Source organism: Oncorhynchus tshawytscha, linkage group LG11 (genome assembly GCF_018296145.1).
Source record: "Oncorhynchus tshawytscha isolate Ot180627B linkage group LG11, Otsh_v2.0, whole genome shotgun sequence".
NCBI lineage: Eukaryota > Metazoa > Chordata > Actinopteri > Salmoniformes > Salmonidae > Oncorhynchus > Oncorhynchus tshawytscha.
In genome coordinates, this window is record NC_056439.1 from 29,941,013 (window position 1) to 29,956,416 (window position 15,404).

Consider the following 15,404-nt stretch of genomic DNA (forward strand, 5'->3'; position numbering starts at 1 on the left):
GAATCATACTACACCGGCTCCGACGCTCGTCTTATGTGACAGGGCTTGCAAACTATTACAGACTACAAAGGGAAGCAAAGCCGCGAGCTGCCCAGTGACATGAGCCTACCAGATGATCTAAATCACTTCTATGCTCGCTTCGAGGCAAGCAACACTGAGGCATGCATGAGAGCATCAGCTGTTCCGGATGACTGTGTGATCACGCTCTCCATAGCCAATGTGAATAGGACCTTTAAACAGGCCAACATTCACAAGGCTGCGGGGCCATACGGATTACCAGGATGTTCTGACCAACTGGCAGGTGTCTTCACTGACATTTTCAACATGTCCCTGATTGAGTCTGTAATACCAACATGTTTCAAGCAGACCACCATAGTCCCTGTGCCCAAGAACACAAAGGTAACCTGCCTAAATGACTACAGACCTGTAGCACTCACGTCAGTAGCCATGAAGTGCTTTGAAAGGCTGGTAATGGCTCACATCAACACCATTATCCCAGAAACCCTAGACCCCCTCCAATTTGCATAATGCCCAAACAGATCCACAGATGAGTGCAATAGAGTTTGCATTCACACTGCCCTTTCCCATCTGGACAAAAGGAACACCTACGTGAGAATGCTATTCATTGACTACAGCTCAGCGTTCAGCATCATAGTACCCTCAAAGCTCATCACTAAGTTAAGGATCATGGGACTAAACACCTCCCTCTGCAACTGGATCCTAGATTTCCTGACAGGCTGCCCCCAGGTGGTGAGGGTAGGTAGCAACACATCTGCCACGCTGGTCCTCAACACTCAACACCAAGACAGTTGTGAAGAGGGCACGACAAAGTCTATTCCCCCTCAGGAAACTAAAAAGATTTGGCATGGGTCCTCAGATCCTCAAAAGGTTCTACAGCTGAAACATCGAGAGCCACTGGTTGCATCACTGCCTGGTACGGAAATTGCTCGGCATCTGACCGCATGGCACGACAGAAGATAGTGTGTACGGCCCAGTACATCATTGGGGCAAAGCTGCCTGCCATCCTGGACCTCTACACCAGGCGGTGTCAGAGGAAGGCCCTAAAAATTGTCAAAGACCCCAGCCACCTCAGTCATAGACTGTTCTCTCTACTAACGCATGGCAAGCGGTACCGGAGTGCCAAGTCTAGGACAAAAAGACTTCTCAACAGTTTTTACCCCCAAGCCATAAGACTCCTGTACAGGTAATCAAATGGCTACCCGGACTATTTACATTGTGCCCTCCCCCCAACCCCTTTTACGCTGCTGCTACTCTCTGTTTATTATATATACATAGTCACTTTAACTATACATTCATGTACATGCTACCTCAATTGGCCTGACCAACCAGTGCCCCCGCACATTGGCTAACTGGGCTATCTGCATTGTGTCCCGCCACCGACCACCCGCCAACTCCTCTTTTACGCTACTGCTGCTCTCTGTTTATCATATATGCATAGTCACTTTAACCATATCTACATGTACATACTACCTCAATCAGCCCAACTAACCAGTGCCTGTATATAGCCTCACTACTGTTTTAGCCTTTCTACTGTATATAGCCTCACTACTGTATATAGCCTCGTTACTGTATATAGCCTCGTTACTGTATATAGCCTCGCTACTGTTATTTTTCACTGTCTTTTTTACTGTTGTTTTTATTTCTTTACTTACCTATTGTTCACCTAATACCGTTTTTGCACTGTAGGTTAGAGCATTTCAGTAAGTAAGCATTTCACTGTAAGTTCTACACCTGTTGTATTCAGCATTTCACTGTAAGTTCTACACCTGTTGTATTCAGCATTTCACTGTAAGTTCTACACCTGTTGTATTCAGCATTTCACTGTAAGTTCTACACCTGTTGTATTCGGCACACGTGACAAATAAACTTTGATTTGATTTGTGAATCCGATCCAGGTGAAGAGCTACTGCCCCCTTACCCTGGAAAGCACCGAACAACAGACAGGCACGTTGGACTATCGAAGAGGCACAAATATGATGATAACTACATTGATTTGGGGTTCACTTATATTGGGAGTAGTGCCTTTCCTCAGCCACAGTGTGTTATATGTGCAAAAGTACTATCTCACAACTCAATGAAACCTTCACTCTTGCGCAGACATTTAGAAACGAAACATGCCAATTTGAAAAATAAGGAGTTTTTTGAGTGAGAATTAAGACGTCTTTCGAGTAGTAAGACATGTATAGAAGCAACAGATACCATTAATAAAAGGGGCTAGAAGCATCTTATATTGTGAGCTACCGAGTGGCTAGGACAGGCAAGCCCCATACTATTGTGGAGGACTTAATTCTTCCTGCTGCTGCGGATATGGCTGGGACAATGCTGGGGGAAAAGGCCCAAAAAATTACACAGACAATGCATTCATCAAACAACATTGTGCCACGACGCATCAGTGACATGACAGGAAATGTTTTGAAACAATTGCTGCTTCGCATACAAGCCAGTAAATCCTAGGCGTTACAGCTGGATGAGTCGAAAACCACAGGTCAGACGTGGCGGGCCTGGCACAGCTCCTGGTATATGTCCGTTACGTTTATGGGGGTTAATTAAGGTTAAGATATCCTCTTCTGCAATATTGACATCCTCTTCTGTGAACATTTTATTTAATCAGAAGCCACTGACAGATTTCTGGATAGGGCTGCGCTCAGAGTATCATGTCTTGGTAAATTGCGTTGTTAAGACACTGATGCCCTTTGCAAACACGTACCTATGTGAGAGTGGATTCTCGGCCCTCACTAGCATGAAAACTAAGTAGTGGCACAGACTGTGAGTGGAAAATGATTTAAGACTGAGACACTCTACAATACAACCCAGAATTGTAGAGTTATATGCATCCTTTCAAGCACACCCTTCTCATTAACCTATGGTGAGTTATTCACCATTTCTGATGAACAAATAAGGAGAGGGTAGTGAGGTCTGCACAATGCATCACCGGGGGCAAACTACCTGCCCTCCAGGACACCTACACCACCCAATGCTACAGGAAGGCCATAAAGATCATCAAGGACATCAACCACCCGAGCCACTGCCTGTTCACCCCGCTGTCATCCAGAAGGCGAGGTCAGTACAGGTGCATCAAAGCTGGGACCGAGAGACTGAAAAACAGCTTCTATCTCAAGGCCATCAGACTGTTAAACAGCCACCACTAACATTGAGTGGCTACTGCCAACACACTGTCAATGACACTGACTCTACTCCAGCCACTTTAATAATGGGAATTGATGGGAAATTATGTAAATATATCACTAGCCACTTTAAACAATGCTACCTTATATAATGTTACTTACCCTACATTATTCATCTCATATGCATACGTAGATACTGTACTCTATATCATCGACTGCATCCTTATGTAATACATGTATCACTAGCCACTTTAACTATGCCACTTGGTTTACATACTCATCTCATATGTATATACTGTACTCGATATCATCTACTGTATCTTGCCTATGCTGCTCTGTACCATCACTCATTCATATATCCTTATGTACATATTCTTTATCCCCTTACACTGTGTATAAGACAGTAGTTTTTTGGAATTGTTAGTTAGATTACTTGTTCGTTATTACTGCATTGTCGGAACTAGAAGCACAAGCATTTCGCTACACTCGCATTAACATCTGCTAACCATGTGTATGTGACAAATAAAATTTGATTTGATTTGATTTGATTTAATATGTAAGATGGTTAAATAAAGAGCAAATGATTGATTATTATTATATTATTATTTGTGCCCTGGTCCTTGTCATTTCCCACGAGCCGGGTTGTGACAAAATCTCACATTCATTCTTATGTTAAATAAATGTATCGTATTGTGTGTGTGTGTGTGTGTGTGTGGTAGGCTTACAATGATGGCAAAAAACAACATTTGAGAGTGCGCTGACCCTGGTGCAGGAGGGGGTACGCAGCTGGAAGCTGAATGTTTGAAGGGGCTATGAAAGGTTTGGGAGTGGGATCTCTGCTACTTTTAGTGGTATTTGTAAGCATTACCAACTAAGTGAATATGATTTTTTTTTTTTTTAAATGGTCACCATCTGCTGGTAATTTGGAGGATGTGTAAAAGGAGGGCTGTGATTGGTTACATTGCTTACTAGGGTTATATTTGACATTGACGATATTTCGTGACGTGCAAGACGATATATCGTGATGTCAAGACTGTACTCTATTTCAGTGGTCACCAACCAGTCGATCTCAAGCAACTAGTCGATCTCCAAGGCATTTCTAGTTGATCTCCAAGGCATTTCTAGTTGATCTCCAACCGTTTCTGTAAAAAATAATAAAGCCTTGTGTTCCAATTTTTTTATCTCTCACATTTGACTGTAGGTGCACCCGATTCAGCTGTCCAGCTGAATTAGGCGAAGTGTTCTTATTCTGCACCATTTCATGTGTCTGAAGATACAAACTCTACCTTCCCCGGGGGCCCGGACAGCAAATCAAGTACACTATAGTCCTACCTGTGGCCAATCGGATGGCTCAGATTACCGTGTTTGGAGTAGCAGGCGTAAAAGAAAGCTACAGCAAAGTTGATATTGTGAGATTTCAAAACGTTTAAAACCATGACTATAGAGAGACTGTCAACGAATACAGCAAAGAGCTGCTGTTTTTATGAGTGAATTCATGTTTAAGTTCTCATTCAGCACTGTCAACACTTTTTATTCAAAACTTTTATAAGCCATGAAATATGCGTTCTTCCTACTTCAACTCACACTACAACCAGCACTGCAACTGTAATGAATGAGTAGAAAAGTGTATCAATAGGCTTGCATTGTTATTATTAGCAGAAGTGCAGTGCGACTCGAGTTTCGCAATCAGCTGGAAGATGGTGTGTCCCTTTTTGGTCAGTGTCAGCAGAGGAAAGGGAGAGCAGAGGGATGTTGAGAGACGAAACCTCAGTCTGCTGCTCTCTCATCCGCTGAGACTGACCATCAGATGCAGGGATCATCAGCCCAGTAAAATTAAAATAAAAAGCAAATTATTTAAATGTCTGCTTTTACCGGTGTGATCATATAGCCTATCTAAAAATGGTCCGAACACCAATGCATTAGCAGGGCAATTCAAGAAAATGCGGTGATAATGTATTGGGCCTATAGCCTACTGCACAAACCTCACAGTACTGTTTTTAATAGGTTAATGTTGCCTAGGCTTACATTTTTAAGTCATGTTTTTTTTTTAAATCACAGCGGTAGATTTCGGCTTGCATTTTGACTCAGAAAGTGATCTTGATTTTAAAAAAGGTTGGTGACCACTGCTCTATTTGAACGTCACAAATCAAAACTGTGCAGTCTTATCAGTGAGGCTGTATCAGTGTGTTGAAAATGAACAAATAAACCAATAAACATATTTTCAGACAATATGTTCAATATTCATGTTTATATTTCTCAATATTCATCATTTAAAATGTTTTTATTGAAATCAAAATACTACTCATATGACACCTATTTTTCCTTTACAGCATCTAGAGATAAAACATTAAGGAGTCTTAAAGGAGGCCTGGTTAAGGGCCTCCTTTAAGTAAATGTAATAACTATGCTTTGATTCATTATTTCTCAATTATGCTTTTAGATACAAATGTTAAATGTGTCAACAATCCTTCCTCCAGAAGACTATTCTATGGATCGATTACATTTTGTGACAATCCCCAAAATCCTGGTATTTTTTTGGTCTGGGTTTTTTGTGGAAACTCTCATTACTAATACATCAGTCGGTTGGTAAAAGTATCCTTGTCTGCAGGGTCAGGCGTCTCTTACCATTGTCCTCCAAGCACACAAGCTGTCCCAGCTAACAAAAATAAACCATAGAAAAGAGCCCCTAACGACAGATATTCTGTAAATATTTGGTGCACTCTGTGGATGTCTGCTTCTTAGGCTTTCAACCTAAATGTAAAAAGAGGAATACTCCAGAGATCTAGAATTCTCTGAAAAGTATTGGTAGCCTAGTATTCGACAGCACTGGGAAAATATTCAAAACTGATCATTTTAATACCAGAACCGTAAAGCGCTGCAGAAGTACAGCATAGATTTTGCTTAACAATGTGCAGTGGCCCCTTTAGGCAAAAGAAAAAGAGCAGATTTTTAAAGCAATATAGCTCTCTTTAGTCAGGTAAAGAGGAGTCTAAAAGCCCCAAAGTGTTTTCTTAAAGGAGAAAATGGTTCGGTAAGTTAATGCTCATCTTACCAAGATGGAAACAATCGCTCAGACTAAGAGAGAGAAAGGTGCTTTGTGTTGAAAATTCACAGGGCCCCATTTTTAACATGAGCATTCAATTATTTGTCAAGTGTTGTATGAAACGATTAATGTTTTCATGAATGTTTTCAATGTTTTTATAAATCAAAAGGATCAACAGTTTGAGTATTTGTTTCTGCATACCCACAAAATATGCATTTCTGAGATTATTTGAGAAAGAGAAAAGTTTTGTTCGTTATGAAATTACACTATGTATGCTGAAATACTAGCAAGAAAAACACCTTCCACACTTATTTCCACCAGCCATAGTCACTAATGGGACTGAATGACAGACATACAGTATGTCACGAACTCCAGGTGCAGAATAGCAAGCAGGCCTGCCTCAGTACAGGTCCAGGGCTGACCCAAATACTAGCCGTCGTCATGTGCCTGATGGCTGTGTGACATCTCTCACACTGCATTGTGACTAATAAGATGATGAGTCATGGAGATGGAACTCAATCAGTGCTCCATCAGACCAATTCATTAGACACACTCTCAAGCGCCAGCCATGTAGCACAAGCATTTCGCTACACTCGCATTAACATCTGCTAACCATGTGTATGTGACAAAAATTTGATTTGGTACCAGCTCACAAACTCAAAACAGGGACCAGGCCTTGCTATCTCTGCCTGGCCGCTTCCCATCCCTCCACTGGGATTCTCTGCCTCTGACCCTATTACGGGGGCTGAGTCACTGGCTTACTGGTGCTCTTCCATGCCGTCCCTAGGAGGGGTGTGTCACTTGAGTAGGTTGAGTCACTGACGTGATCTTCCTGCTCGGGTTGGCGCCCCCTTGGGTTCGTGCTGTGGGGGAGATCTTCATGGGCTATACTCAGCCTTGTCTCAGGGTAGTAAGTTGGTGGTCTGCAGATATCCCTATAGTGGTGTGGGGGCTGTGCTTTGGCAAAATGGGTGGGGTCATATCCTGCCTGGTTGGCCCTGTCAGGGGGTATCGTCGGACTGGGCCACAGTGTCTCTATGTTGCAATAGCGTGTGTCGGGGGGCTAGGGTCAGTCTGTTATATCTGGTGTAATTCTCCTGTCTTATCTGGTGTCCTGTGTGAATGTAAGTATGCTCCCTCTAATTCTCTCTCCCTCCCATGGGACCATGCTTCAGGACTACCTGGCCTCATGACTCCTTGCTGTCCCCAGTCCACCTGGTCGTGCTGCTGCTCCAGTTTCAATTGTTCTGCCTGCGGCTATGGAACACTGACCTGTTCACCGGACGTGCTACCTTGTCCTGGACCTGCGGTTTTCGACTCTCTCTCTCTCTACCGCACCTGCTGTCTCGAACTCTGAATTCTTGGCTATGAAAACCAACCGACATTTACTGCTGAGGTGCTGACTTGTTGCACCCTCTACAACCACTGTGATTATTATTATTTGACCGTGCTGGTCATCTATGAACGTTTGAACATCTTGGCCATGTACTGTTATGATCGCCACCTGGCACAGCCAGAAGAGGACTGGCTACCCCTCAGAGACTAGTTCCTCTATAGGTTTCTTCCTAGGTTCCTGCCTTTCTAGGGAGTTTTTCCTAGCCACGTGCTGCTACAACTGCATTGTTTGCTGTTTGGAGTTTTAGGCTGGGTTTCTGTATATCACTTTGTGACATCGGCTGGTGCATTTTAATTTATTTAATATAGCGGCAGTTCACACACACACACACACACACACACACACACACACACACACACACACACACACACACACACACACACACAAACAGAGTATCAGCTCTGAGGGTAAAGGCTACCTCTGCTATTTCTCACTGGGAGATAGCAGACCGCCAACATGTCTGTGGGTGTTAACTGCTAAAAGGCCACAGTAAGTAAGGAGTCTATTAGTATTTAATATATAATTCATTATGCGAAAATGGCTCTGACAAAATACCTATTGGATGTAGAGAGAATAAACATGGTAAATACCTTTAGGATTAATAACCTAATAATGTGAGAATTACATTCCAGAGTTCCCTCAAGAGTGAAAGGTAGTGCTGAACAATTAGTGTTTTCTGAGGTCGGTTTGGTTTCGGTTCCATTTATAAAAATGAATTGCGGTTATTTTTTCAACATTAAATACACTATTCATTATGTGGGAAAATGCTGTAATGGACAGATCACAATTTACTGGGGGAGGGGTGGTCGAAAATAAGGGAAGGTTGTCAAACTAGTTTTTGTTGCTTTGGGGAGGGCTGTGGGGTTTTTTATTGGGCAAAGAGGAGGGTAGTGTGTTTTTTTCCATGGAGTAAATTAGCTCTTTTGCAGGATTTACTCTATTATTTCTTCCATATAGCCACATTTCCTCATCTGCTTGCATGCTCCTCCCCTGTATCAAGGTGGTTTGGTACTTCCCTTATGACCTAAGCTTTTCCGTGTGCTAACTTTTACTATGCCACAGGTCAGTATAGTCTATCAGTCTAACGGTCTGTCCTGCCCTCTATCCCACATTCATAGTGACAATAGTGATAGGTGGATCCTTTGTTCATATCTGTAATAGGCTAACTAGCAATCATACAGTGCATTCGGAAATAACTCCGACTCCTTTAATTATTTTGGTATTTTTTTAAATATCACATTTACATAAGTATTCAGATCCTTCACTCAGTACTTTGTCGAAGCTTCTTTGGCAGAGATTACAACCTCAAGTCTTCTTGGGTGAGACACTACAAACTTGGCACACCTGTTTTTGGGGAGTTTCTCCCATTCTTCTCTACAGATCCTCTCAGGCTCTGTCAGGTTGGATGGGGAGAGTTGATTCACAGCTATTTTCAGGTCTCTCCAAGGTGTTAGATCGGGTTAAAGTCCGGGCTCTGGCTGGGCCACTCAAGGACATTCGGAGGCATGTCCCGAAGCCACTCTTGCGTTGTCTTGACTGTGTGCTTAGGGGCATTGTCCTGTTGGAAGGTGAACCTTCACCCCCAGTCTGAGATCCTGAGCAGGTTTTCATTAAGGATCTTTATCTCTCTCTATTTTGCTCTGGTCATCTTTGTCTTGATCCTGACTAGTCTCAGAGTCCCTGCCTCTGAAAAACATCCCCTTAGGATGATGCTGCCACCACCATGCTTCACTGTAGGGATGGTGCCAGGTTTCCTCCAGAAGTAATGCATGGCATTCAGGGCAAAGAGTTCAATCTCGGTTTCATCAGACCAGAGAATCTTGTTTCTCATGGACTGAGAGTCTTTAGGTGCCTTTTGGCAAACTCCAAGTGGGCTGTCATGTGCCTTTTACTGAGGAGTGGCATTCGTCTGGTCACTCTACCATAAAGGCCTGATTGGTGTAGTGCTGCAGAGATTGTTCCTTCCTGAAGGTTCTCCCATCTCTACAGAGGTACTCTAGAGCTCTGTCAGAGTGACCATCAGGTTTATGGTCACCTCCCCCGATTGCTGAGATTGGCCGGGCGACCAGCTCTAGGAAGAGTCTTGGTGGTTCCAAACTTCTTCCATTTAAGAATGATGGAGGCCACTGTGTTCTTGGGAACCTTCAATGCAGCAGACATTTTTTGGTACCCTTCCCCAGATCTGTGCCTTGACACAATCCTGTCTCTGAGCTCTACGTACAATTCCTTCGACCTCATGACTTTTGGTTTTTGTTCTGACATGCACTGTCAACTGTGGGACCTTTTATATAGACAGGTGTGTGCCTTTCCAAATCATGTCCAATCAACTGAATTTAACACAGGTGGACTCCAATCAAGTTGTAGAAACATCTCAAGGATGATCAATGGAAACAGGTTGCACCTGAGCTCAATTTCGAGTCTCATATCAAAAGGTCTGAATACCTATGTAAATAAGGTATCTGTTTTTTTTTTGTTTTAAAAAGAATCTGTTTTCACTTTGTCATTATCGGGTATTATGTGTAAATTGCTGTAACGTAACACAATGTGGAAAAAGTCAAGGGGTCTGAGTACTTTCCGAAGGCACTGTATCTGCAAGCTGTTGGCTAGAGCGCACGTGCCAATAGCAGAGTGGGCACATTCCCTACAACTACTGTACACAACATGCTAAGTGACAAAACCATCAGCATGCCTAGAGTTGAAGAAGCAATGGAAATCCATTGAACTTGTATTTTTTATGTATTTAGGCACAGACTTGTATCTGTAATAAGTCAATCTGATGAAAAACACAACGCTTTAGAGTGTTTTAATATGGTAGTGGACTAAGATGAGAAGAATGTAGGTTACTGTGCAACTCCCTATTCAGTTAGGATGCAATATTAGAACATACATGTATTTATAATCATTTGTTTTATCATTGTTATTATTATTATTATTGTATATCATTGTAAGGCTATTTATTAATTGAAACCAGTTGTGCAAATATGCTGAACCTATTTTGTTTAATTCTGTTGAGACATTTTCATTGGCCAAATTCAATTTGATCTGTCTTTTTAATTGTGTACTCCGTATTTATTTGAAGATACTGTAGGTTATAAGTAGGTCTGTTGTAAAATAAACTACAGCCTATTTCTGTCATTTGTTGGGTATGGTAGGCACTTGCCTTTGTTGGTCATTGCTGCGATATATCCTGTGAAGGTTGAAACCAGTTCGCAAGTGTTTTTCTTCATTCTGTTATGCCATTTTCTTTGGCCTAATTTTCCAACTGTAATGCTGTGTCTGCCGCAGCATAATAGCTCGTAAGCCATCTGACATAAAGACATGCATTTCGGTACCGTAGCAAGCCGCCAGCATATCTCTATAATATATGCCATTTACTGTAGCAGACACTTTTATCCAAAGCGACCATCTCTCTCTCTCTATCGCTCTGGGGCTAGGCCTAAGCTTCTTGTTAAATATTAATATCACACAGTGGACCCTAAGCCTATAAATGCAATGCCCTGATGCATTTAGTGCTCAAATCTCTGACAGCTGAACTGTGAGGTGGACAATTATTGTTTTAGGAAAGTAGCCTAAAAATGATTTATTTTTTAAATGGCTATAAAGTTGTGCCTATACTATACATCGAAAGATAATGAATAGTGTTTTTGTGATTTGTTATAGGCTGTTTTTAAGGACACGTAAGTGTGGCTCCAATATCCTTTGTTTATTGATGGTGCTGGCTGAGCCAATTCGCATCTGAATGCATATGGATGTCTGGTAAATTTCTCAAATGTCTGGTAAATTAAAATCTTCCCAGTCACGCTATGTGGCGCCAAATTCTCCTGAAGTAAACCCCAAAATGTGAATATTATTTTTATGCAGATTTCAGAAAATGTGCATTAAAATCTGTCGCCAATTGGATGGGAACTTATAGACACCTTAAAGACTCTGGCAAGTACGCTAGTCCAGTGTCACTTTGATTATGCCTATACATCATGGTTCCCCAGCAGCCCCAAACATCTAAAGAATAAGCTCCAGACTAGGGTTGAATATTTTCTCATTATTTTACAAATGTTCCATCCAAGAATAATCACAGTTCTCTCTGGTAAGCTGGTATTTCCCTCCCAAAACAGAAGTATTCTAATATGTCTTGATTTGATTAGAGCTTTGGTCGGCATGAAAATTCAAGCCTGATGCTACCTGAGCCTGATAAGCCATACATTAAATACATTTTATGAGCCCTACATTAATGACATTTTATGAGCCCAAGCCCCACCCAAAAAAATGATTGTGCCGTTATCCAATAGACAGCCTATGAAAGGCTACCATTACGCATGACAGAAAAACATAAAAGCCCACAGATGTACTGTAGCTATGTTACAAAATAAGGTGACCCCAAAAGCCAGAGATGTGCACATTAGATGTGCATTCAGTCCTTATATTACTGTAGCATATTCTGCAGCAAATGTAGGGACCACAGTGGAAATACGTCCCGACTTTATTGTGCAATCATGGTAACTTTTAAAATGATTTGTGTATATACTGTATGTATTTTTATAATAAAATCAATCAATCAATCCAAACTGTGCAGAGGCCATTGATGAATCAAAAGAGACATCTGTTAAAAAACACCCAAAAAGTTTAACGACATTCAGAGATTGTCAAGCCAAGCCTTCGATACTGGGTACGGCTACAAGGTAGGGAGGGATGTGTTTTCTGTTTTTTTCTTTATTGGTCATGTGGTACATTGGCACAGAAACCTGATGGTGAAAAATTAATTGCATATACAGTATTTTATTTAAGTATAAAGATGGCATCAAAATGCTGAAAATCTAACTTCCCCCTAGCTGATCATTGTCTGCAGCCAGCTCTGATTGTGAAGTAATGAAACAGGCAGAGAGAGCTCCCCTGTGATGGTCAGCGAACCCTCAACTTTCTGACCCGTAGCACTGCGTGGCATCAATTGTGCCACAAAAGCAAAGTAGATAGATACTCACGTCACTACAGTTAATGCTATTTGTGGCCGTAAACATTGTTTTGAGTTAATTCTATGAGGGGGGAGGGTGTTCAATTTATTTTACAGTACAAGGGACAAATTGAGTTGAACGAGCAGTCCCAAACAACACTGAATAAAACAATTAATAAAAGTCCCATGATGGTAGTGACTGCCCATAACGGCTTATCACTTACTAAACATAATTCATTCACATTCATTTATTTAATAAAATATTTCAGTTGTGTATATTACATTTGTTTTATTTGATTACCAAGTCATCATCTCATCTCTATGGAGCTGCTGCCTATGCTGTCTGACAAAACCATTATTTGAGTAATTCTTCAAAGTAAATTAGACATACTTTTATGGCTACTGAACACCAACTACCAGTCACTTAGATTATGTATTTTCAGGTAGAGATACCAAGAGAAGACACTGCTCTCTATCGCTCTTTTGATCATAAATTCTTCTCTCGAATCTCTCGCTCAGTCCCACACTAATCTAATTTTTATTTTATACCTTTATTTTACTAGGCAAGTCAGTTAAGAACAAATTCTTATTTTCATTGACAGCCTAGGAACAGTGGGTTAACTGCCTGTTCAGGGGCAGAACAACAGATTTTGTACCTTGTCAGCTTGGGGATTTGAACTTGCAACCTTTCGGTTACTAGTCCAATGCTCTAACCACTAGGCTACCCTGCCTAGTAGCAGAAGTAAATTTTAAAAACTCATAGACCGGACAAGTAGGCATACAATGGATTATGGTGATTGTAGTTAATTACCACATTTTTTGCTCTAAACTATGTAGAATATTGGCCTGTTGGAAACTACAACTCCGTACTACATCGCCCAGTTCAGGCTTGATATGATTTATCTCTAGACAAACAGTGCAATGTGCACATTGAGCTTGACGAAAAAGAAAAAGAAAGAAAAGGAATTCAAATAAAACTGAAATTTTGGTTAATGCTCAGCACTAGTGATCCGAGAACTAACTTTCTGCAGTCAAAGAGAAAGGCAACAAAAACGCTCTGCAAATGTTTTAGATGAGAAAATAGGATACAGAAGAGGGAGGAAAAAGGAGGAGGACTGACATGTGGTTGTCAGTGTGTGTGTGTGTGTGTGTGTGTGTGTGTGTGTGTGTGTGTGTGTGTGTGTGTGTGTGTGTGTGTGTGTGTGTGTGTGTGTGTGTGTGTGGTGTGTTGTCACTGCGTAACTCATACCCGCTTTCGTAGGTTGCAGGTGAGGATAAGGTTGCGTGAGAAGGAGTTCGCAAAGGCTGTGTAGAACTCCAGAACCTTGAGCAGTGCCTCTCTCTTGATGACGTGCAGGTCGCAGTACGTCAGCGCCCGCACGTTAGCACACGCGTGTGCAAGAGTGGTCTCTTTCCAGAACACATCTCCAAACACATCTCCTTTACCTGAGAGAGGAGAAAGATAAATTGAGAGATTTGTGTGGGAGACAAAATAGTACAATATTTAGTATTTTCTCAGTGAAATCACCAGTCATAGATGTTATGGATATTTTGAGATCTGAGGTTTAAAGGTTTCCTTAGCAACGAGGTTATCTGGCTGAGCCCTTAGCAACCAAAGATACTCATTACTCAGTGCACAGTAAAATGTTACAAGCTGATTTACTCTACAGCCAGTAAAGACCACTAAAAACATATTATTCTCATTTCAACCCATCTAAAATTATCATAAACTGTCAGTTGAATATCAAATCAATGGTTCACTTGAAGGGATTGCACTAGTATCACCAAATGACAACCAATGAAACTCAGTCCAACCAGTCTACCATACAGCAGAGAGAACCCAAACATCAGAACCACAACACAGACAGGATGTGTCAATCTTGTCTCTCCTGTACCATTTCCCTATTGGGTCTGAGGAACCATCCAACTAAAGAGTCCTGCGGTGCTGGATGCTCTGTGCTGGAAGCTCCCCCTTAGAGGCACAGCACGCCACCAATTATTGGAGCTGATATGGAGAATGTCAGAGAGATCAGCCTGGTGGCTCTAGAGGAGTTAGAGGTCAGCATCAACCTGAGAAGAGGTGTCTTACTGTCTGTGGTTGGAGATCAATGCAACACTACTCTCACACTACAATCATCCTTTGTGGAGGTTGATGGGAGTGAATTCAGTTTCATGTTTGTGTGATCAATGGTGGTCATGGTGACAACTATAGCTCCATGTAAGCTAGCAGATTTCTGAGACTAAGGCACAGTGCTGATGTGGACTGATACAGTCTCATCTCCCTCAGTTTACTGCATATCCAATCAGTTCACTGGGCCAGAACATATTGCTGTGTGAATAATTTTCCCCACTAAAATTCCCTTTCTCATAAAGCAGCATGAATAATAGATTGCAAAATTAGTCCAATCATCGTTTCGTGAAACACAACTAATGCAAGACAGAGGAGAAAATCATACACTGATAAGGCCGATGGAATATTGTTTGATGGAAAGTTGCTGTAGCCCTGTGGCCAGTGGAATGGATTATTAAAGGTGTGTGACTCTGCAGGTTGTCCAAGTATAGGCTTGTTACAGTGGGAGTGTTGCAGGCAGCTCCTGTCCTCTGCTAGTGGGCTGCTAATGAAGAAGAGAGAAAGGATCCACAGCTAAGAGTTAGCTTAGTGATTGCCAGGGGAAATCAGAGGGGTCACTCTTTCTGTCTCGGTCTCTCTCCCCCTGTCAGCTATGAGCCCTATCTATTCCTCTTGCCTGTTTGCACCTCTTACCTCCAGGGGGAGGCAGGCAGAGTTGGCCTAGGCTAAAGGGAGGTGTTCACTGTTTGCCCACGAGACATACAGCAGTCAGCTAACACTGCCACCATAGTATTGTCAAGTTT

The 15,404-nt window shown here is 41.9% G+C and overlaps 1 protein-coding gene across 1 annotated transcript in view; it reads right to left on the reverse strand.

The window, feature by feature from the left end:
* kcnh5b (potassium voltage-gated channel, subfamily H (eag-related), member 5b) overlaps positions 1 to 15,404 on the reverse strand; it is an 86,061-nt gene that overhangs the window by 10,141 nt on the left and 60,516 nt on the right. Inside the window, exon 10 of the mRNA XM_024437268.2 lies at positions 13,780 to 13,976. Within this exon, the coding sequence (XP_024293036.1) occupies positions 13,780 to 13,976 (197 nt within the window). The remainder of the gene's footprint in view (positions 1 to 13,779; positions 13,977 to 15,404) is intronic.